At 40.4% G+C, this 24,107-nt stretch overlaps 2 protein-coding genes across 2 annotated transcripts; both read right to left on the reverse strand.

Annotated features, from left to right (window-relative positions):
- Window positions 1-14,701: 14,701 nt before the first annotated feature.
- rgcc (regulator of cell cycle) lies at window positions 14,702-18,564 on the reverse strand. Its single transcript, XM_017710844.2, has 5 exons — window positions 18,399-18,564; window positions 18,065-18,238; window positions 15,864-15,971; window positions 15,718-15,780; window positions 14,702-15,250 (listed from the first exon to the last, which is right to left on the reverse strand). Exons 1-5 carry the CDS (start codon window positions 18,430-18,432, stop codon window positions 15,243-15,245), a joined length of 387 nt encoding a protein of 128 aa, XP_017566333.2. The 5' UTR covers window positions 18,433-18,564; the 3' UTR covers window positions 14,702-15,242.
- A 2,777-nt stretch (window positions 18,565-21,341) lies between these two features.
- zgc:101559 (uncharacterized protein LOC492776 homolog) lies at window positions 21,342-23,982 on the reverse strand. The gene is made up of 2 exons (XM_017710842.1): window positions 23,707-23,982; window positions 21,342-22,947 (listed from the first exon to the last, which is right to left on the reverse strand). Exons 1-2 carry the CDS (start codon window positions 23,956-23,958, stop codon window positions 22,510-22,512), a joined length of 690 nt encoding a protein of 229 aa, XP_017566331.1. The 5' UTR covers window positions 23,959-23,982; the 3' UTR covers window positions 21,342-22,509.
- Between the last annotated feature and the right edge of the window lie 125 nt (window positions 23,983-24,107).

Below are 24,107 nucleotides of genomic sequence, written 5' to 3' on the forward strand. Positions count from 1 at the left end.
GTTCCAGCTTCTAGTGTAAAGCTTCCCCAGAAGAGTGCAGACTTTTACTGCATTAAAGGGAGGAAAAACTCTCTAATACACACGATTCTTGAAGAAATATAGGACGATCAGTTGTCTTCAACCTTCTGTGTATCCACATGTCCTGACATTGCCTAAAAACAAGTGTGCACGTATGTGTGTCTCTTTTCACATCCGTGTGTCCAGCTGGCTCGGTCCAAGCAGCTCATCTCACTTTCTCAGCCTTTAGTCCCAGGCTCTGTCCACAGCTGCATTCCAGCCTTTCACTGCAGGATTCTGCTGTCTAATGCAAATGAACAATCACTGCCCGTTCCTTCATATCTTTCATTTGAGAGCCACCCTGAGTTTCCACACACATTTTCATCTGTGACAGTCATGCATGTTAAACACTTCATATTTTACAAATGTATCTATAAATACTTTTTGTGTGCAGCAGTTTTTACTTGAACTAAATGACTGTCAAGAGATTTACTGTGGTAGACCAGACTGGACCATACAGACAAATGCAAAAGTTTGAAAACTCCTGGTCAAATGACATGTTTTGTTGAAATGAAATTAAGTTAACACATTCTGTACAGGAAAAAAAACGTATGTATAGAGTTGTAGTATGTCTTTCTTTTATATTCTTGAGGCATAAATCCTTTCATTCAATTCCAGTTTTATTTCGATCAACAACATGAAACTTTACACTAAATGAACGCCCAGCTCCTGAGAGGCAGATCATAGTGATGTGTTCCACAGTGCTCTGTAATGAATCATAGCTTAAAGTTAGCCTGAAATGGTAGAGGAGGTGTTTTCGGGAGGTCTGTGGGTAGGGAGAGTGTCTGATATGGTTTATGCATATCACATCATCAACTCAAATGCGTGTGCACACACACTCCCACTCCGTCTGTTTCATTTTACCCCACTGAATTCTCACAACATGAGAAACTCATGAAATGCCAGTCTTTTTATGCCTTCAACTTTAACCTTTAACCTGAAAGAAAACATTGTTTTAAAACTCTGGTAAAAACAATGTTTTTCAAAATGTTCACATCACCCCCAAGACTTTTCTCTCTGCTCTTCTCCCTGCAGAAGCTGGCCACCCTGATTTCATTAATACGTACCATATGGTTTGTCCTGATGGCTTACATGACATGACTACTATTACTGAATAATTCATGAATGTCTATGCTGAGCTGCTTGGCTGGAAAGTAAGGGCAAACATACTTTTTGAGTTTATCATGAGTAGTGAGAGAGAGAGAGAGAGAGAGAGAGAGCAGTGAAAAGAAACCTTTCATGCGGTGTATATGTTTGAGACATGTACTGTCTGAATGCTCTGTGTGGGTATCTTGGTAAGACATAATTACGTGTATACCTGCAGTCTGGAACATTCCCCACCTGCACTGCCTCTGATGTTTTGAGCTTAGCTGTCAGTTACTGTATCACAGTGTGGTTAAGCAGTCTTGACACCATGAAATACTGCCATAATTACCAGACAGATTAAGAATGCCACATAAAAGCATATTTAAAACATTTTAATGTTTACTTACACATCTTAAACAGAAGCTTTTAATGGACTTATTTATTAACATCTTCTTATTCTTATTCTTCTTCTGGTGATTTTTTGTCCAATCACTTGTCCCACAGTTTATACAGTATCTCACAAAAGTGAGTACACCCCTCACATTTCTGCATATATTTTATTATATCTGTTCATGGGACAACACTACAGAAATGAAACTTGGATATACCTTAAAGTAGTCAGTGTACAGCTTGTATAGCAGTATAGATTTACTGTCTTCTGAAAATAACTCATACAGCCATTAATGTGTAAATAGTACACCTCACAGTGAACATGTCCAAATTGTGCCCAATTGTGTCGCTGTCTCTCCCTGGTGTTCCAGGTGTGAATGGGGAGCTGTTAAATTTGGTGTTTTGGGTACAATTTGCTCATACTGGCCACTGGACATTCAACATGGCACCTCATGGCAAAGAACTATCTGAGAAATGAGAATTGAATTGAGAAACAGAATTGTTGCTCTCCATAAAAATGACCTAGGCTATAAAAAGATTGCTAACACCCTGAACTGAGTTACAGCACGGTGGCCAAGGTCATACAGTGGTTTTCCAGGACAGGTTCCACTCGGAAGAGGCCTCGCCAGGGTCGAACAAAGATCTTCTGAAGTTGACGCACAAGAGGACAAGCAGTTCAAGAAATGGAATACTGGAACTGAATGTCCTGTGGTGTGACGAGACCAAGATAAACATATTTGGCTCAGATGGTGTCCTGCATGTGTGCCGGCGCCCTGGTGAGAGGTACCAAGACAACTGTCTCTTGTTACAGTCAAGCATGGTGGTGGTATCATGGTCTAGAGCTGCATGAGTGCTGCTGGCACTGGGGAGCTGCAGTTCATTGAGGATTCAATTCATGAAACATGAATTCCAACACATACTGTGACATTCTGAAGCAGAGCATGATCCCCTCCCTTTGGAAACTGCACCGCATGGCAATTTTTCCAACTTGGTAACAACCCCAAACACATCCAACATGACAACTGCATTGCTGAAGGTAAAAGTGATAGAATGCCCAAGTATGTCTCCAGACCTAAACCCAATCCAGCACTTGTGATGCATCCACAAGCGGAAGGTAGAGGAGTGCAAGGTATCTAACATCCACCAGCTCCATGATGTCATCATGGAGGAGTGGAAGAGGATTCCAGTAGCAACCTGTGCAGCTCTGGTGAATTCCATGCCCAAGAGGGTTAAGGCCGTGCTAGATAATAATGGTGGACACACAAAATATTGACACTTTGAGCACAATTTGGACGTGTTCACTGTGAGGTGGACTCACTTGTGTTGCCAGCTATTTGTAGATTAATTGCTGTGTGTTGAGTTATTTACAGAGGACAGTAAATCTGTACTGCTATGCAAGCTGTACACTGACTTCTTAGTCATATCCAAGTTTGATTTCTATAGTGTTGTCCCATGAAAAGATATAATAAAATATTTGCAGAAATGTGAGGGGTGTACTCACTTTTGTGAGATACTGTATATCTGGTCCATAACCAACTCCAGAATGTTTGTTTAGAGCTTTTTGACTGGATGTAGCATAGCAATCTTTTTTTCTTCATATAGGAATGAATAGTGGAATGGTTGTGCACAACTTTGTACACATCTTACCATAATACAAACACACTACCAATGTTATAGCAACCACCTGGGATACCCTAGCAACCACCTAGGAACCCCCTAGCAACCATAACACAATACTATAGTAACCACCCTAGGAAATGATTGAATGAAAGCTCAGCAATGATCTCCACTACCATACCAACCACCTGGAATACCACAGCAACCAAATAGAAACATACTAGCAACCATAGAGTAACACCTGAAGTCACTTTTCTACCATATGATTTTGTTTTGACTTCACTCAACTCTGCTTGCCTCTTCTGGGTTTTCATTAGGCAAATGTTTTACCTGGTACTATTTTTGGTTTCACCTCCATTGGGGTTCCAAGCAAGCTGTGCGAATACCAAAAGGTGATGTGGTAAAACTCCAGACTACTGATGGGTTCAGTATCACCCTAAACATATATGCTAATGTTAGCTACCAAGTTAGCGCCCCCTCATGCATCACTTTTGAGGAACCAGAATCGTCTCATGGTCTAAACCAGGGGTCTACAACTTGCAAGTCTGGACCTGCCTGCAGTTCTCTTACTGCCTGGCTCAACGGCAGAATCTGAATCAGAATGGATTTTAGGTTAAAATAAAACAATTCTCCTTTGCAGTAAAATAATGCTCTGCTGATCATTTGAACACAGTTTTTACAATAAAGAGTCTTATTGTTAGTCTTATAATGCTGGAGTTAATGTAGCCTATAACTGCTTATCACCAACCTTTAGCCCTATAGATTTCTATACAGACTGCTAGTCACTATAGTAATGCAGTCAACAATCTTGCCTAGCTAGTATCTAATGAAAAGACAAAGAGAAAGATATAAGGTAAACATCAATAATTTGGAGATGATCAGAATAATTTGCATTTATAAGCATTCTAGTTGTTTTATGTTTAATCTGCAATGAGAAACTGTCACACACTAAAAAATTGGCAAGCCGAAGTCAGCTTCTCGTTTGCCAGCTTCTTGTTTGAATTTTCTTGTTCCACCTTAAGTGGTATAGCAGCTACATTCTGCTTCATAAAAAGTCAAAGTGTGAGGGACATTTTACAAGAAACTCTTCTACTTTTTCAGAAAACTTTCCTGGCGGAGAGGCAAGAAAACGGGATATAGCTGAGCTAAAGCTTAAAGCAGAGCAAAGTCTGTGTTTTTGTTTTGTATTTTTAGCCTATACTAGCACATTAGACATATTTACAGCCAAGATGGTAAAATGGACGTAAATGCTGTGGCTCCCAAGGTGATTTGATTTTTGTTGAAAGGGCAAAATGGCTCTTCAAATACTTCCCAAACATTTTTTTCAGCAGTCTTTTGTTTTGCTGCCATCAGCATTTTGTGAACAAAATTTGTCTCCTTTATAGCAGTTTCATGTGGTGCCACTATGACCAACCACACTGAGGGGGTTCTATGTCTGCAGTGGAAAATGAAGTAGCTTGTGTAGAGTTGAGTTGAGCTATTTCATGCAGTGAAAAAGCAGCATAACTAACCACCTGGGGTAATATAGCAACTTCCTAGTCACAGCTTAGATCCTTCTGCAGGGACTTCAGGTGTATCATCAGTGAGAGTTACTCAGGCAGTGGTTCTCAACCCTTTATGCCCTCTGCACTGCACATTTAAGTATTTTCCTGACATATCTAATCCAACTAATCATCTTATTAACAAGCTGTTACTACATTGAGGAGGGTGTGTTAAAGTAGTCAAAGCATTAAAATGTTCTGGGAAAGAGGCCTCTAGGGACCAGGGCTGGGAGACTCTAAAGTGAATCATTTAGAGCTGGTGGACAGCCACTGGGCCCATGTGAATTTTGCACTGGAACGGATGCCTAAAGGTCATGTTCCACAGATCACAGCATCATGTGATGGTACGCGGCCCCAACTATATCATCTAAAATGATGACTGCAGCTCGGATTCTGAAAGCGACACTGCTAAATGTGGCGTCTGGAACTGCTTGTCACTTGATTAATAGCCATCTCAGCGCGTTGAAGAGTGTTCACATAGTAAATCCAAACCTGTTTGATCTTCTGGTTTTAATCTTGCTTAATACATCTGTGCCACAGGTAACGACATTTAAGCCACCAGTGTTTTCAGCACCTGACAAACGTTTAAAGATATCTACATGGTAGTGACTCAGAAGACCTTCTTCTGTAAGTGAGCCAGAAGCTCAGTGACACCAAGCCTGCTTCACCTGTCTGTCTCAATGTTTTAATCATTGAGCGCATTTCCATACACACTAATAATACAATCATTATGATGTCAGCAGTTACTAGATTATTCAAGTGGTCATGTGAACAGTGTTTTAAATAAAAGCCATTATCAGATTTACAGACTTGGGTTTTAGCACAATAATAAGATTATTTAGCACATGTGTACTGTTAGATTAGTCTTAAGAGGTGCAAATGTCAAGACCTGTATTAAGAAAGAAATGTGATTACTGACTAATTAGTTACTAACTCGTGGATCCAGAGTTTTTTTTAAATATGTGTTACTACAGTTCAAATTGTACATGTAAGCCTTCATACTCACAGAAGTGTAACCCTTACATACAACCTCATGTGTTTGTTGAAAATACTAGGTACTGTGGAAAAGTCAGGAAACCTTCATTCATTTTTTTTTTTTTTTCAGTTTTTTCACACCTCCAAAGTTTGTTTTGTTTTGTTATTTATTTACACATATGAAAATATTAAAAAAGACACACTGCGTAGTTTGTAAGGGAATGTTTGATTACCAAAAACTGTGTAGGGGCCTAATAAGTGGCATTCTTCAAACATCAAGTTATGCAATTAAACATCAAGTTATGCAATCTTACACCCAATCTCATCAGAAATACCTCCTGAAAAGTGAATAAATTGTACTTAATAACCATTATGGAAATTAAATAAATGAAGGATGGTCTCTGACTTTTGCACAGTCCTATATGAGATGAGCATTTGAGAAGCTAAAGAACAGCTGCTTCTTTTGTTTTCAGAACAGCCAGCACTTTGCATGTTGTTACTCAGTGGATATAGCCTGCAGTTAGAGAGGGTAATTTCACACTGACTTTACTGACCCATCACAGATGATGGACCCTTTAGGCATCTCACTTCAGGCTGAGGTTGAGTAAACAAACATGGCAGACGTGAGGATGCTCCATGCTGGAGTCCTTCTGTCTCTCTTTTTGTCCTGTTCTGTGATAGATCTCCTCTACTTCTTGAAAGGTCTCCCTCACAGAACAGATAATAATCTAAGGGAATTCATCTTCTTACATAATAGATTAAATAAAAAGTGAATGAGCAAATAACAGTTACTGTGTGCATGCTGTGTCAGCTAATAGGCAAATTAAGCTGGCATTTGTGTGACATTCATTTGGGGATTGGAATCCACAACTATGTGATGAGTCTGTGAGCTAGTGTTGAGTTGTGCAGTGAGTGTGGCGTGTTGGCAGTCACGGCTCATGCCGAACAAGCTCATGCAGGTCACTTGCTCTGGCTGCTCTGATGAGTGGGTATTGACAGAAGATAATTAAGAGGGTTTGGGCTGAACTCAGGCCTGAGGCTGTGTGGAGCACTGCTCTATCTGCCCACTTGAGCTGAACTCTCCCCAACCGCCCCCACCCGTAATCCTGCCCACAGATAAAGTCAATGAAAAGGTTTTGAACTATAATTAATGGACCACTAACTGACAGCAGAATGGCAACCGCAGCAGCTCACATATGTTACATGAAGGTCCGCGATATGGAACAAAATAGATAGAAATAGAGAGTAATGTTGGTGATTGACTAGAATGCCACAGCCTATTCTATCCTAATTGCCTCAGTATTTACATTTTTCATTGGACAGAATAGAAAACCTCTGTGGGAAAAGCAGCACAAAGAAGCCCCCATCTGCCCCCAGGAAGGTGTGGCCTAGGTAAAAAGATACTTTCTCAGCCTTTAGCCTCCAGGTGCAGGGGAAAGTCATTGAAACCTAGCAGAACTAAATGAGAGGGTTGTGATGCCAAATTAAGCAGTCCTCCACCCACATCCCTGACCTGGCCAGAATGGAAGAGGTCTTGAGACAGATGGGGAGATGTAAGGGGCTACTTAGTGGTTGCTCTTTTTGTTTTGAGCATCTGAGACACTAGATGCCTGCAGTAATTTTGTGCACCATCTGGAAACCAGTTTAAATCAAGTTTATTTGGACCATCATTTTTTTCAGTTATTTATTTTTTATAATTCATAAATGTTAATATAAATATGAATGTATTTATTTTAGTAGTATTTCAGTTAGTTTACTTAGTAGTAGTGTTTTAGTTTATTTATTTAAGCCATTTAAAATTTTAATATACCCTCTACATGTGACAGCATTCCATAATAATCTAAAATCTTATTACAAGAGTTAAGAATACTCTCACATGTAAAGTTACGCTTTTGGCACTAGGAGGTTTTGTTACGACAGTTTTGTTACAACAGAATGTAATCATTCTATAGATTGAAGGATTTTATCGTTCTTAATCTAGTTAAAAATGATGCTTACTTTTCCCAGATATTTGCCAGTAAACAAGAACCATTAAATTAGTTGCTTTGCTTTTGTAACTTGGTTTGTTTGGGGAAGGCAAGACGTGGGATTATAATTTTCTCTCTGTGACTCAATCTTGTGAGGTGCTATTCAAGGCAGTTTAGCAAATTTAATGACTTAGCTTTTTCAAGTAATATCTATTTTGTCCCATGTATGATGTAACTGTACTCAATTTAAAAGGCATTTGCAAAAGACGACTTGTCTTTCATGACAGCTCTTTTTTTTTCAAAACAGCTAAATTGAGCCCCTTCATGTCACTGGTAGACCCCTGCCTAATTCTCATTCATGCACTCTGAAAGTGGCCTTTCTTTCCTCCGCTGGCAAACACTGGCCTGCTGCAAGCAGATAAGTGAGCTGTGCTGAGAGATGCATTGAAGAGTGAATGGGGACAAATTGTTTAGCACTGTGGATTATAGTCAGGGCCGAGTTCACAGTCTCTCCCCCTCTTTCTGTGCCGTTCGCTTTTACTAAGGAGCTCTTTCTTTCCCATTATCAGCACAGCAGCAGTCATTCCGAATGCAGTATACTCAATTTTAACATTGCCCTGAATGCAAATCCACAACCTAGACAGTGCAATCTTTATCAAACAGGGGTAATTCTGTTGGCAGTTAAGAGCGTGACTTCCTACAGTCCAGTCTCGAAGGTTATCTTTAAGATTTATTGCCATAAGATTCCATGTTTACCTTTGTGCTTTCCTCTCTATACTTGCTAGATTAACTAAGTGCAGCACAAACGTCAACTGCATGACTTTGGCTGAGGAGTCTGCTGATGTCTGTTTCTCTCTCCATGTTACAAACATCGTTCATGCAGGCATTACACTGAGATAATCTGTAAGACAGATCTGTATTTTAATGACTCCTGTTGCTATTATTTCATGGCTAGAATTTCCTCAATTTAATGTTCTTTTGTGGAATCCTATTTTCTAAGGTACAAAGTCAAAGGCCAACTACATCTATCAGTAACGGGGAAAGTTTTTCTATGACGGGGCACTCCGATAACATCCTTCTCATCATCAACATCAGTATCAGTATCATGTTTGTCAGTATCAGTATCATGTTTGTCAGTATCAGTATCATGTTTGTCAAGTTAGAGTGAGTGACTGAGGGAGTGGGTAATGGAAGGATGGAGGTTGTGTGCGAAAGCAAGATCTTTTACTGTGATTTTTATTATTGTGATTTTTTTAATATCTCAAGGATTAAAGCATTGCAATACCAGGAGGCTTTGTCCAATTCCTGGAGTCTCGAAAGGAACCCTCAAGGGAGGTTAGCACCAATGCAAAGGCATCGTATTATTCACATAGGCAGAATATAACATATGTCCTGAGAGCAGTGATCAATCTCCGTCCAATGGGATCCCCAGTTGATGATACATTCTCAGTGATTTAGCTCTACAATAGGAGAGGATCTCACAACAGGCCATCTGGTCCCTGCGTCTGCACTGGCACACACTCTCTGACTGGTAATGAGAGCTGATGTACTGCGTGCTGAATTAGAATCATTTAAAAAGGATTTCATTAGCTTTGTATTTGGCACTGTGATCACATACCTCTAAGAGAAGAACAAGAGCAGATAAATTCCACTGATTTTTTTTTAAATCAGCGTACTTCATTCAATTTTCTTTGGGTAGCATTTTACCTTGGAACACTCTACATGTTACATTTTAGGAAAAAAAAACATCTCAAAATCTTGATAAAACAAAATCTTAGGCATAATGAATGTTTCCCTACACTGTGTGCACAATTATTAGGCAAGTGAGTATTTTGACCATATTATCATTTTTAGGCATATTTTCTAACTCCAAGCTGGATAAACTTGAATGCTTAATGGATTTAAGCATAGCAGGTGATGAGTATCTGTGTAATGAGGGAGGGTGTGGCCTAAGGAGGTCAACACCCTATATCAAGGTGTGCATAATTATTAGGCAGCTTTTTTCTTTAGGCAAAATGGGCCAAAAAAGAGATTGAACTGACTCTGAAAAGTTAAAAATGACCAAAAGTCTCTGAAATTGCTAAGATATTGGGGCGTGATCACAGAACCATCAAACGTTTTGTTGCAAATAGTCAACAGGGTCGCAAGAAACGTGCTGAGAAAAAAAGACACAAATTAACTGCCAAGGATTTGAGAAGAATCAAGCGTGAAGCTACCAGGAACCCATTATCTTCCAGTTCTGTCATATTCCAGAAGTGCAGCCTAGCTGGAGTATCAAGAAGTACAAAATGTTCAGCACTCAGAGACGTGGCCAAGGTAAGGAAGGCTGAAACCCGACCACCACTGAATAAGACACATAAGCTGAAGTGTCTAGACTGGTCCAAGAAGAATCTGAAGAGAGATTTTTCAAATGTTTTATGGACTGATTAAATGAGAGTGACTCTTGACGGACCAGATGGACAGGCCCGTGGCTGGATCAGTAACAGGACAGAGCTCCACTTCGAGTCAGACGCCAGCAAGGTGGAGGTGGGGTACTGGTATGGGCTGGTATTATTAAAGATGAGCTGGTTGGACCTTTTCGGGTTGAAAATGGGCTCAAAATCAACTCCCAAGCCTACTGCCAGTTTTTAGAAGACACTTTCTTTAAGGAGTGGAACAGGAAGAATCTGCATCTTTCAAAAAGACAATGATTTTTATGCAGGACAATGCTCCATCACATGCATCCAAGTACTCCTCTGCATGGCTCGCCAGTAAAGGCCTTAAAGATGAAAAACTTATGACATGGCCCCCTTCCTCACCTGACCTGAACCCAATTGAGAATTTGTGGGCAATTCTTAAACAGGAGATTTACAGTGAAGGTAAACAGTACACCTCTCTGAACAGTGTTTGGGAGGCTGCGGTTGCTGCTGCACAAAAAGTTGATCGTCAACAGATCAAGAAACTGACAGACTCCATGAATGGAAGGCTTACTGAAAAGAAGGGTGGCTGTTTCTTTTATTTATTTCTCAGAAATGTTCATTGGAAAACTGAGTTGTTTGTTTATAATTCTCACTTGAACAGATGAAAATAAAAAAGTGAGATGGGAAAATGTGTGTTTTTCATTTAGTTGCATAATTCTGCACCATTATAGGACTTTCCTAAGAAAGCCAAAACTTCACATTTACTTTCTTAAACATTCATGTTTGAGGTTTATTAACATTTTGGATTAACCGAGAGCACTGTAGTTGGTCATTAATAAAAATAATCCTCAAAAATAAAACTTGCCTAATAATTGTGCACACAGTGTAGAATGGAACATTTCATATCAGATTTCTCTGAATGACTTTGTTTGGGCCTTAATAGTTTAATTATGCAGAAATGTTGTGAAAATGGTGAAATTCCCTTTTAAAAGAATGGTTCACAAAAAAAAAAGCTAAACTCAAACATAGTAAATCACCAAGACATTTTGGTATCCAAAGTCTACTTGCTTAGTGTTTTAATGGAGGTATAAGGTTAATTTAATAGAAGTCTGCCTGAAAAGACTTTAGTTGAGTCTCTTAGCTACAGTGCAAAACTAAGGAAATAAACTTTGGACTCCAAATTTGAGTAGATTTTATACTGAATCATTCCTTTAATAAAATAAAAGCTCTGTTCTGTCCTGATATCATTTTAGCAAGAATACCCTATTTAGCTCTTTGAGAGACTGCCAGTCCAAATTAAGTGCTGTTTTCCCCCTTCAGACACATTAAGGACATAAATTGTTAATCCCACTCTTTTCTCTTTTGCAGCCCACCCTCTGTGCCTTGTTGTGTGACCTGTGACCCTGGCCTCCTTTGCTCTGTGTTTGGGTGAAAGGTGGCTGGTGTCACAGAGGTCAGGGGAAGGACAGAGACAATGCAGGGCCTGCACGAGAGATGAATGTGCTTGGCCTGGGTGTTCCGTCATTCTAAATCAATGTGCCTTGCTGGCCTGGGGGCAGCATACCATAACACAACCTACCATCAGGCATCTCTGCAGTTCAGCGTCTTTTGTTCAGGAAGATGGGGATATGTTTTTAATGAGGCTGTTGACTTAAATCCCTATGAATACCCATGTGTTTGGGGCATTAAATTAGACTTCTTACTGATTCTGACTGTTTTCATCTCCATCTTGAGGGCTGAAACAGATTTAAACAATAGTCTTAGCTCTGCTTGTTTACACTGGGCTGCACCACACTTAGTGAAGCACCAGAAAAAGAGATATTTTAGCTTTAAGGATTGCTTAGGCTGGTATGCAGTCAGTTGAAGCTAATTCTCTGCTGTGTTAGTATTGCTAGCTCCACGTTGGGAATGGCTGATGTGAAGCAGATACAGGGCAATACTTGGTGACTTCACCATAAGCAGCTGTGTAACAAATAAATTGCACATGCATTTACTCTTATCATCATTACTTCACTTCCAGCTGATTCATGTTAATATGGAATTTCACTATTAGTAGTCAGTATCCCTCTTGCTTTATATACAAGCCATGAATATTTTTTGTAATACTCTCTGTAGCCAGGTGTTTTGTAAAAGTATTTTAATAGGTAATTTAAAATAAAATACATCAAATAAAATTTGATGTATATTTTGCAGTATTTGGGACTTAGTTGTTCATAATTTCATTACCTGCATAATGCACTATATACATAATTGGCCCAGAGACAGTATACTCTCTGTAGCCAGATGTTTTTGGACACTTCTTTTATGTCACTATCATAAAAGTATGAAACACTTTAGTAACCACCTGGGATACCACAGCAATGACCTAGCAACACCTTAGCAACCACCTAACAACTGTCAACCCATGCTCTAACAACAAGCTGGAATTCCTTAACAGCTACCTGGAATTACTATAAAAACCCAATTAAGTTACCCAAAACAAGACAGTATACTGCAACTGCTTTGAGTTTTGACGCTTTATTAGCTGGGCTTGTTGGACCAAATTAAAGTTTGTTCACCAGACCCATCCAACCCCCACCCCCACCCCCCGATGTGTGCTAGAATTTTGCTTCCCTTTTTACCGAACCACCGCATTTTCATTTGTAACTTGTCATGAGCCATGTTTATAAATATGTATTGAGACCATTGTACTGAACTGTAAGCAGCAGTAATCTACTTGCATGCTTGTGCATGACTAAACTGTCCAAACTGTTCACTTGTGTTTTGTTAACTCTTCTTCTTTCCATGATTTCAGAGTTGGAATCTTGCCAGAACATTGGCATCATGGGTTTCTAGGTATCTCAAGGTAAACTGTAACTCATTTTGTGCCTCCGGGTTTTGTCATAAGGCAAGTGGTGCCTTTTTCCACTATGAATAACAGCTGGGCTCATGGGGAACAACTCTAGCTTAGCTGTGTTTAGATTTTTCCTTCCTTGTCGTAAAAGGAACCAGCTTTGGGATATTGTGGTATATTTAACATCACTTGGCTCAGTGTATTCTATTGTGTGCCTAGTTGGATCCCTTCCTTAAATTCTTGTTGTATGGTAAAACAATTCAGTATCTAAATAAATTTGACAATATTTGTGTAATGTTTTCCTCCAAACACAGTTATCAGTGCCCTGTTTATGCAATGATCTGAAAACACCCAGGTTTGGGAGGTGCTTCTGCTTTTCTCTAGGATATTGAGTTGTGTAGGAGGCTGTATTGGCAGATATAGTTATCATCCACCACTTTCCCACACTTCCAGACCAGTGGCCCTGCACTGCCCGCCAAACTCACATGGGCAGAGCTGCCAAAAAGGTGCCAACTGCTGCCAACTAGTAGTTCTGTTTTAAAAATGATAGAGCAAAGCCCCAGGAAGTTAAGCTGTTCTGTCAACACTTCTGGCACTAATTGGCCTCATGCCTGCAGAGGGGATGCAAAAGCCTACTGCCCTGTGCAAAAGCACCGATACAGGTAGAGGACAGCTGCTGTACAGGAGCCTCTGACCTGTGCCGACTTTATCAAAGAAACAAATGGAGTGGAATGGCTAAAGCCACTTCTGCTTTATTCATCGTAAATAAAAAGTGCCAATACTAGGTTAATGGACTAATTCATTAGTAAGCAGTGTTCTGCTTTTCCACCACAAAATTTCCCCTTTAAATTAATGTAGTAATACTCATTCCTTTCACTTAGACATAGCAGAAGTGTACAGTCAGCCATAGCTTCTGCAAATCACTGCTGGACTCCCAGCTGCTGACCCGGATCTTGTCCTTTTGGCTAAGTATAGTTTAGAATATTTCTGACTTCACAGTTTTTGGACACTTCCCATTGACACATTTCAATATTCAGACATTTGCTTTGAAGACCACATATATTAAACGCTGAAATCACAGAATGATTGTTCCAAACTTTAGCCTCTTGACTGAACTCATTATAGCTGAAATGAAGCCAGGCAATAACAGAGCAGCAGGCCAGCAGGCTTTGACAGGTTACTGCCTCTCTGGCTCTTTGACAGTAGGCAGACTCAAAGTGCTGAGGTGCAGACCAGCTGACATGTTGTACGGAACAACTGCTTGCAAGCTGAGACCCCCACTGTGTGGTCAACCATTGACAGATTGTTCACAGACCGTGACCAATCTAATAACCAAATGAATGTGCATAGCTCTACTTATCAACATGATCAATATCTTATCAACAAATCCATATATTTAACAGAAGAAACTTCCAACTCTACTTTTCAGTAGTGTGTCCACTCTTTGACTTTATTAAAGCTTCCATTCTTTTCAGGACATTTGCTTTCAGTTTTTCAAAGATCTACAGGGATATTTTTCCACACTGCCCAAATTCAGTCTTAGAAAAGGTTTTGAATTCGGATTGATAATCCCATACACATTCAGTGATGGTGAGGTCTGGGTGCCAAGGTGGTCAGTCCAGTGTTCCAAGAACATTAACAGCTTCTTTGTTTTTCTTTTGTAATTTTATCTATTTCTTCATTTATCTAGATCTGAAATAAGAGTGCAGCTTGATCTTGCTGGTCTTTCAGGTCTTCTTGAACTGTTGTTAGGAGTCCCTTTTCTCTCTTAAAAGCTTGAATATCAAGCAACCAGCTCTTGATTAAAGGCAAAAAAAAACAAGACATACTATAAACTCACAGTTTGTTCATTTTAATCTCCGGTACTCATATTAAATACACTTAATGTTGCTTTCCAGTTTTTTTCGAGTAAATTAAAAATTAAGTTTACATTCATGTTAAGCTCATGGTACTAAACTCAATTAATAATACAGCATCCAAAACAGAAAAGCTTCTTATAACAAAGCATTAGACTTTGAAACAATTCATATTTACAGAAAATACAAAAATATATATATATATTCACAAAAAGGCATTACTGTGTAAATTTACATTAACGTCCTCTATACAATTACAAATAAATTTCTATAAAAAGCCATTTAAATAATGTTCCAGCTCAAGTTTTCCCGAGGGAGAACAACATGTCTTGATATTGTGTGTGTTGTGTGTGTGAGAGAGATATTTATCAGTCTTCATGCAATACATCATAGTTCAGCATGTTAGTCCATTAGCATGCCTTGTCCAGGCTCTTGACAGTCCAGTGCGCATCTTGCTGCCTAGCAGTTATCCCTCATGGTGGGGCTTCCTTAAACTGGCCCAATGCCATTGCAACTCCAGCTTACATGCCTGCACAAAACAAGAAGGGGACACCAATTATTGTGGCATCTTTAGCTGTCAAGGCTGTTCTTAGATTGAGGGGTTCTGTTTTAGAGAGCAACCACACTGTAAACACTGTGGCCCGATAAACATGCCAGTCTTAACTGCTGTACTGCACACAGTGGGGAGCACTTAGTTCCCAGCATTACAATGGAAGGGCTACATGTAGTATATAAAAAACAGCCTCTGGAGCCACTCCCACCCTGACAATTACGCTCCATGTTTTACAAACATGCATTCCATGCTCCCCGAGACATGTTACAGCACTGGCCTATAAACAGCCCCTCCCCCACCAAACAAATAAATTGGGCAGAGCTTGTTTACTGCATCTAAAAAGACAATCATGAACTGTGACTTTTACACTGTAAAATGTCTCTCATGTGGTCAAGGGCTGTACCGCTGCAAAAAAAGATCACTAAAGACAGTTCAGTACTTACTTGCTAATGTCTTGTCAAGGTCAGCGATGAAGTCTTCTAGTTCCTTTGTGTCACCAAGTTTAGCTGTAAAGGCCACAGTAAAGTATAAAAAAGACAATTCAACAAACTAAATCAAATGTCTGTATCTAAACCTCACAGTCACTTACGTTTGGGTGACGTAACTAAGGGACTGGTAGGTGAAGGGGAGAAGACGGTGGGAAAGTTGAGCTTTTCATCGCTGAAGCTGAAGCTGTTTCTGTTGAGCGATTCTGCACCTGTTGAAGAGAGAGCATGAGAAAGGTTTAAACACACTTCTCCAACCCAGGCTGGAGGTGAATACCCCTCTCACCTTCATCCTGCAGTATATAGACATGTCAGACTGACCTATAGCCTAGGGTCTTCAGTGTGTAATCAGTACATAGACCTCAAATAATAGCCTCGCTCTCCACTCTAACACGTACACACTTTCAAGTTCAAGCGTCCCACCCACTGGCAGGTTAATTTAAAGCCAGGTCTGCTCCCTTCTACACAAAACATACCAATCCCTGCTCTGTGTTTGTGCATTCTTATCCCAGCTCGCACCTAAGACAAACCAGGCATGTCATTACAGGGACCCTCGGCTTGTTCAATTTTTCCCCTTGGTGGAATCGTTCGGCTGAATGCTGGTCCCCTTCACTCCTAAGTGCAGGCTTAGCACAGCTCACTCACACCACAGCTCCAACACAGCACTGCCAAAAGAGCGCAGGTTGCTTGTGTTCCATACACAGTAGTAAAATCTGCCCATCTGACTGCTGAATGAAATAATGAACGCTTTGATTTTGCCAAGATATATTTTAGCCTGCCACAAAATTTAACACATTCGACTGTTTTTTCCGAGAGGAAATGGGAGGGAGAAGGAGTTTTTTGTTATTCCTGATTAAGCGTAGGACCAAATGCCCAAGCAGTGTGTATTTATTTTGGAATATATGAACAAGAATCCTTTTAGAGGCCTGTCCTTTAATCATTGCCCATGTAAATACATGGTACACTGTCACAAAATGCTTTTTGTTTTGGCTCTGAAGAACCAGATTTTAGATAGCAGTACATTAATCAACCCCAAAAATGTTTGCTTTAAACAAACAAGATTCATATGAGTGAATGCATAACCTTAAAATAATACCCTGTACTCTCCAGGCTGGGCTCAAATCCACTGGATTAGTTTTGGCTTTCTTTGAATCTGCGTGAGGGTTTTTAGCAGTGTCTGCCTGAGGTCCCCCTGCACAACTCCCAGCAGCTCTAACACTGACAGCACTCAACACTGATAGAAGCCTGTCTCTCCGTGTACAGAATGCCCCAGAGAGACTACCTGTTCAGACAACGCTATGAACATCTACTGCTGTTGATATTGGCATTAAACACCGCCTCAAGAACTTTGACATAATCTGTACGAGCAAAACCTGGAATTAGTCCAACTTTAGGACTGACATGTCTGAATCTGCTGTCAAAGAAATGACTTGAAAGACCTTGAGACCAAGCCTTAGATTAACAAGTCTTTCACCCTAATCAATTCTCAAGGGAAGTCTTGTGTGGGCCTTCACCTGAGCTCCTTATATCTGCTGTAAGATGTCCGTGAGATAGAGCCACCATGCAAATGCTACAGATGTTATAGGAATTACATGGCTGTGAACACTTTGACAGTTGGGCTGTTAACCTGGCCTGTGGGGCATTGTGGCAATCCAGTTTCGGTTTACAGCCAAAGGGTGGGCGATATGGCCAAAAAAACTTGAAGATGCACCAAAAGCTACCAGAAGAACAGCAGTGTCACATTTTAAAAGACTATAAAAATCTGCATTTTCTAAAAAGACAATTTAAGAAGAAACAGGAGGAGAAATGAAACAATTAGTATAAAAATAAAAACAAATAAAATATGTTTATTCCATGACGGCTGACATCCAATCCATTAACTTAAACGGCTTAATACACTGCTGTTTAACCACTTAAAATCCAGGCTTATTACATACTAAGGCTTATTATTCAGTAACTACAGGGACTTCAGTGCAAACCGGCTATCCTTGGGTTATGTAAGTGTGTAATAAGACTTTTAAGGGGTTACAGGTCGTCTTTTCTTATTTTTCACTTGATTCATGTTTAAGAAGTTCGGGCGGTATAACTGCTCTGCAAAAAGCGTACTGTGATGTAACTTATGAGATAGCGAGAACATTTGGCCGTAATGTCTACAACTAATAATGACGCAGAGGTCAGATGACGTCTGAACCACAGGAGCGAACCTCAGGGTGCCCTGACAGTTCATGCTGTGCGTTTACAAACTTCTCACTGACGATCCCTAAATCCTTACAGGCTAACGGTCTCACTTCAGTCCGCCACTCACTTTCTGAGTCGCTGATGCCGCTGTCGCTGACGCTGGCGCTGCTCCTCCTCTTCATCGTTTTTAGGTGTTCATCATATCTGAAGTGTCTCTTCTCTATGGGGGACGTGAAATCTTCAATAACAGCATCGAACTCGCACAGCACGGCGTTGAGATCGTGGTCGTCCTCAATAAATGCTGGAAAATGACAAGAAAGCTTAAGCATGGCAGTTTTCAACATAAAACGTATCTAAAACGTGGCTGAGGCGACCACTCTGGACCTCGGTTACAGGCACCGTAAGCTACCATGAGGGTTAATGAGTCGAGCACAGCACAACAAGGAGTCGAATAAACTCACATTTGCTCTGAGACTTCATCTTCGGAGACTTCATTTCGGCTCAGGTATCCTAGTACAGTTCCGAAGGACCAGCTGACAGAGTAGGTGTCCCGGGAAAGACGTTGTGGAAGCGCCTATAAGGTTCTCCTTATCTGCTCCTCTCTCGTGTGAAGCTGTCTTGCAGTGAAAGTCGCGTGAGCGCTTTTAAATATTCCCCGCCTCCCGCTGGTGGGCGGGGTCAGTGCAGAGGCGGGGAGAAGTGCGTGGTTCAGTTTTCCGCAGCGGTGTGTAAACCGCCACGACACAGCGCACAACATGCTGCTCTTTATTTTTAGCCACGAGCCAACAACTTTAGCCTTACTCACCTGCACCAGGTGCACAGCACGGCAGAGAGGAGAACCAGTCTGCTGAGATGTACTTTTGGTAGAACCTCCCAGCCACAGCAGCTGTTTGTAAAACGAGGGGAAACATCCAAATGAATGAATAAATTAATCTTTTTTTTTTTTTTTTTAATAAAATGAGATGGGAAAACTAGGAACACTCCTTTAATAACGAGCACTTTTTAACACTTATGAACTAAATTTCAGTACATCTATTTGTTTATTTTTAGATACAGTGTCTTTATCAGCGGCTTAATACTAGTAAAAGATGATTCTTTAAGAGTTCTCCGTGAAAGACTCACTCAAAGGACCGATTGCGCGATTAAAGGGCTCTTTGCCTGGTGAAGTCAGATTGATTTAGAGCGTGTTGTGTTTTAAGTAAGTTTATTTAGCACCAAAAAGGGCTCCCATCGTAACAGTTTGGACACACAAATGGTTCATGATTCCATATAAAGCCTCTGAAGGACCCGCTTTTTAAGAGCGAGGTTGTGCAGATACACTGGCGCTGTTCCCTCCCACAGATACCACAGCAGAGGCAAGCAGTGACACTGTGTATGTAGCGACATCTGGTGGTCTGCAGCAGTAATTGCACTTAGGAGACGCGCTCCAAGGAAAGACGTTTAAGACGTCAAATGAACTACTGGCTTAAACATTTTACACGTTTCACGTTTATTTGTGAAGTTTATTTGTCATGTGCACAACATGTCTGGACATGTGGTGAGGCTCAGGTAATCACTCTACAGAAAGTCAAAATAAAATATCTAAGAAAAACAAACTGAAATATGTTGAATATGCACAAGATATATACTTAAATATAGAGACAATATACATTTTAAAGTGACATAAGTGACTTAGTGTTCAAGTGTTGTTGTCCATAGCAGAGATATGATATAATAATGATGCTGACAAAGTGACTGAGTGAAACGTGGTGCTCTGGCTGGGAACATACATGTTAAGCAACTGAAAAGACTATGTAGTATTTACAGTGGCATCTAAAGGAATTGCTCACATGCACTGATGTTTAGCAGCTGGTTTTGAATGATCTGGTTTTAAAGGAGGAAAAGCACAACACGTGATTAAGCCATTTTGTGGTCATAAGCTATAAAACATTTGGAGGTCCCCTATAAACCCATTCAAAATCGTAGGCATTTTACATGCTAAGGCGTATTATTCAGTAACTACAGGGACAGTGTAGTAAGACTTTGGGCCTGCTGGAGGTCCCTGGTCATGTAAGGGGTTAAATGAAAATGTTATATATGCTGTGTGAAAGCATTTTGTGTGCACCAACGTGTATCTGTTGTTCCTCTGAAGCGACAAAATGCTGATAAACACTGTAAACTGTTTAAAGTGTGTATTTTCTGTTTTGCCTTCATTTTGAAGTGTAAGTGATCACCGTAAAAACGTCTGAGCAATTCTATCAGGACTTTTCAGCTCCTCTAGCGCCTCACATGGCTTTGTCATACTTTCCTAAACTGCTTCCCTCACATTCTTTGCTGCTGTCCACAGACCATCCATATTGGCTGGATTTCTCTTTACACATTTCCCAACAGTAACCCCACCAGATCTCATCTTACATTGTCTTGTTGGAATATCCGTCACTTGTTGTGCTTTCATTCCTCTAAGTGAACAAACCTTTGTGTATGACGTATGTATATGTGAGCTTTGGAGGATTTGGAGGCTCAGGGGTTCAGGTGTCAACACATTGCTTTCCCTGAGGTGTGAATTGCAGCACTTTTAGCATTTTACCACACTTTCATTGTCTGCTTTAGCACGTAGACAAATGGCAAAACAAAGCGTGGGTTTGCATCTGCACTTTCCAGACGACTTTTAAAGCAGCTGTGTAAGGTAATAACACACTCGGTGTCACACAAGGTGACAGATTTAACACTCGACTGTATGAGGGAGCGGCAGCTTTGTTTAGTTCACAAGCCTGAAATAGGGAAAAAACATGTATCTCTAAAACAGTATCTTTACAGGAGAAGCAAAAATGTTAATGTATGTTAATGCAAAGAGATGTTGCTTCATGTAATCCTGGATTAATTCAAATTCATTCATGAAATGTCATGATCACACAGTGTAAACAGCTGCTGTGCTCAAATAATGTAGAAAACTGTGACAAGTTTGATAAAACTATAATATGCAGTGTATAAAGCAGGGGTTCCCAAACTTTTTGCCTTAGGAGGCTGAAGAACAAACTCTGTATCATGTATTAAATGTAATAACCCTTATTGGGTTATTGCATTTACAGTTATTACTGTACAGTTAATTTACAGTTATTACATTGGAGTGAGGGCAACTTTCTGGCAGGCCAAATTAAACATCTTTATCAGCCAACTTTGGCCTGCGAGGCACAATCTGGGCAGCCCTGGTATACAGAATGTTAACAACGTTGTAATTAAGTTTCAGCTTATATTTCAGTATGGCATCTGTAATATATTACACGTATAAACGGAGTATTCAAGGTGTGCTAATAAAGCAAAATACAAGAAAAAAACACTACTACGCTACAAGAAGAATGTGCTGTGTATCCAAAACTCTTTTCTCAAATGTTTTCCCAGAGGTATTCAAACAAATAAGAAAACAGTGAGTTATTACTGTCTTTATTTCAATTACATACACATTTATGACACATTTTTCCACACAAAATATACACTGTAATACTGAATCATCAAGGAGCTCCTAAAGAATGACAGACAAAATGCATTTTTAAGACACTATTGCCTTCTTCGTATAGCCTTACACCACTATGGCCTACATTCAAATGAACTTTATTTTGAACGTTTTGTTGTTGCTGGTTAACCTACTATGAATGCCTCCAACACAGGCTTAACAGTGAAAAAAGTAAGACTTGACAGAGTTACATAATATTCAGTTGCCATGCTGGTAATAAAGTGCCTTCAATGAATATCCTTCCATTTTCAACACACATTGTGTTTGATATATGGTAAAAAATGTAAGATACCATTTACATTGATCAATGGGAGCATCCAAACATGCCTCAGCTATTGATACTTATATGTCACAGTTCCAATTATGGTCCATAGAATTTAAGGCTAAATACAGTACTGTGCCTGTGTAAAAAGACAAACTGGTCCAAGTTAAGGCTGATCTTAACAGCTTCTAATTCATATAGGTTGTCAGAGGTTCTTTTGAAATGATGCCGTAAGAGGTATAGGTATGGCACTTCCCCATTATATTCCTATTAAGCATTTTTCTGTTCTGTATGAATACAAGTCTGTAGTGATGGCTATTAACGGATAACTACTTTACAGAGGAGAGGCCTTCAAATCCAGACCTTGAATTCAGTTTTTGGTGCTGCATTTTGTAATCACTGGTAGTTAGCTGACCGGTTCTAAGTAACTGGCCACGTAGTGTCATGTGGATTTATTGTGAATTCAAGGTCCAGATTTGAAGACCTGTGTTCTAGAGAGTGATCAAAACATGATCAATGTTTCCCTTTTGTAACTCCTAAAAGAAAGTCTGTATTTTATTTCAGAATAATTCAAATATTTGTACACTCTTTAGCTGGCCTCAGAGAGTATTGAAAACATAGGACATGTGCAGGCTTTCTGATGAACACCTTAGCTAATTGCACATAGTTCAAACCAGAAAGCAAACAAGAAAGTGCACCCTGCTTTCCCTCCTTCATCTCTTGTGTCACTGAAACAGCTGAACATTCAAAACAAGTGGCATGTTATCCATCCTCACAGGTATTTCATTATTTTTATTCTACCAAACAAGGCCACATTAACTCAGCAGAAACAGAGCTTTTCCTCTTGATCACTAGTTGGCTGCATTACAACACTTCCGCTTGGCTGTTTCAGTCTTAGGGGCTTGTGATTCTTTAGCTTGTAAGCCAAGGTGAGGAAAATGGCGTCCACATGCTCCTTCTCTGCAGGGTCCTTTGCAGATGTCTCGAAGAGGGGGAAATTGTAGCTGTCAGCTAGACGCTGGGCCAGCGAGGTGGGAACCTCTCCTCTTCCTAAGTCACATTTGTTCCCCACCAAGATTCGGGGCACCATAGGAGGGACCGAGTGGTGGCTGCATTCCTCAATCCACTCTGGCAAACTCTCGAAGGAAGCTAGATTGGTCACATCATAGACAAAGATGACGGCATGGACATTGCGGTAGTAATGCTCCACCATACTCTTCCGGAACCGCTCCTGTCCTGCTGTGTCCCAGATCTGCAACTAAAAATTAACAAACAATTTGGATCATTTTCCCAACAGCCTCAAAGAAAACAACAGTGTTGTAGTCCTGTGTCTGTATTCACAAAGCTTCCCAGAGCAGGAGTGCTGATCTAGGATCAGATTCCTCTAATTTATATGACCTTACTGACAGAAACAGATCCAGGATCAGCGCTTCTTCTCAATGAAGCGCTATAAACACGGCCTTCACTTACACAGGCTAGAGTGCTGATCCTGGATCAGATTCCTCTCGCTATTATACTATGACCTTACAAACGTGAACATATTCTAGATGAGTAGTCCTACGCTGTGAAGGCTTTTTAATATGGGCTTTAGTCTCTTTACACATTTGAGTGTAAACACAGGCCTACAGACTGTTTTCACAAGGCTACGGTTTATCTCCGCTGACTGTCAGACTTCACTGTCGTTTATCAACGTTTTGGAAAATGAAGTTGTCAATGCATAATAGTTTTCAGTAGATGAGCTTAATAATGACCGTAAGCTTGTTACCGACTACCTCGACCAGCTGTGTGTCTCTACGGTTCATTAGCAGTCTAGTTTTCCTGATTCTTTAGCTTTTTCCCACTGCACTGCTGTTCTGTAGCATTCATGCTATGACTGCAGGGCAACATACTGAGTAGCCTGTAGCTAACCTTAAGCCTCAAGCAGAATAACGGTCACAGCGCAGCAGCCGACAGCATGTTCCACATCAAAGCAGCACGCAGACGTTATAAGAGTGAAGGCGATGAGCGGCTTTCTTACCTTGATATTTTCTCCATCGAGTTGAAGGGTCCTCTCTCTGAAGTCAACTCCGATAGTTGCTTCAGGGTTTTTGAGAAATTTACCGCCACAGAACCTATAGCTTAGACAGGTTTTTCCAACATTTGAGTCGCCAATAACAATTATCTTAAATATTCTTGACTGAAGACTATCCTGAAACGAGTCATTCGCAAGACTGTCTCTGTTATGAATCGTTGTAAAATCATTATCGACATTCTTGTTTTCAACTGCCATAGTTCAGAGATTCCCATGGCGTCTCGCGAGAGAACAGAGAGCTGAGAGCTGAGCATGAACTCCACATGACCACGCCCCCAACCGCTCACTCACACTCTCTCTCTCTCTCACACACACACACACACACACACACACAGCAGCTTCATACA

The sequence above is a fragment of the Pygocentrus nattereri genome, chromosome 6, assembly GCF_015220715.1.
Source record: "Pygocentrus nattereri isolate fPygNat1 chromosome 6, fPygNat1.pri, whole genome shotgun sequence".
In the NCBI taxonomy this organism is placed as follows: Eukaryota; Metazoa; Chordata; class Actinopteri; order Characiformes; family Serrasalmidae; genus Pygocentrus; species Pygocentrus nattereri.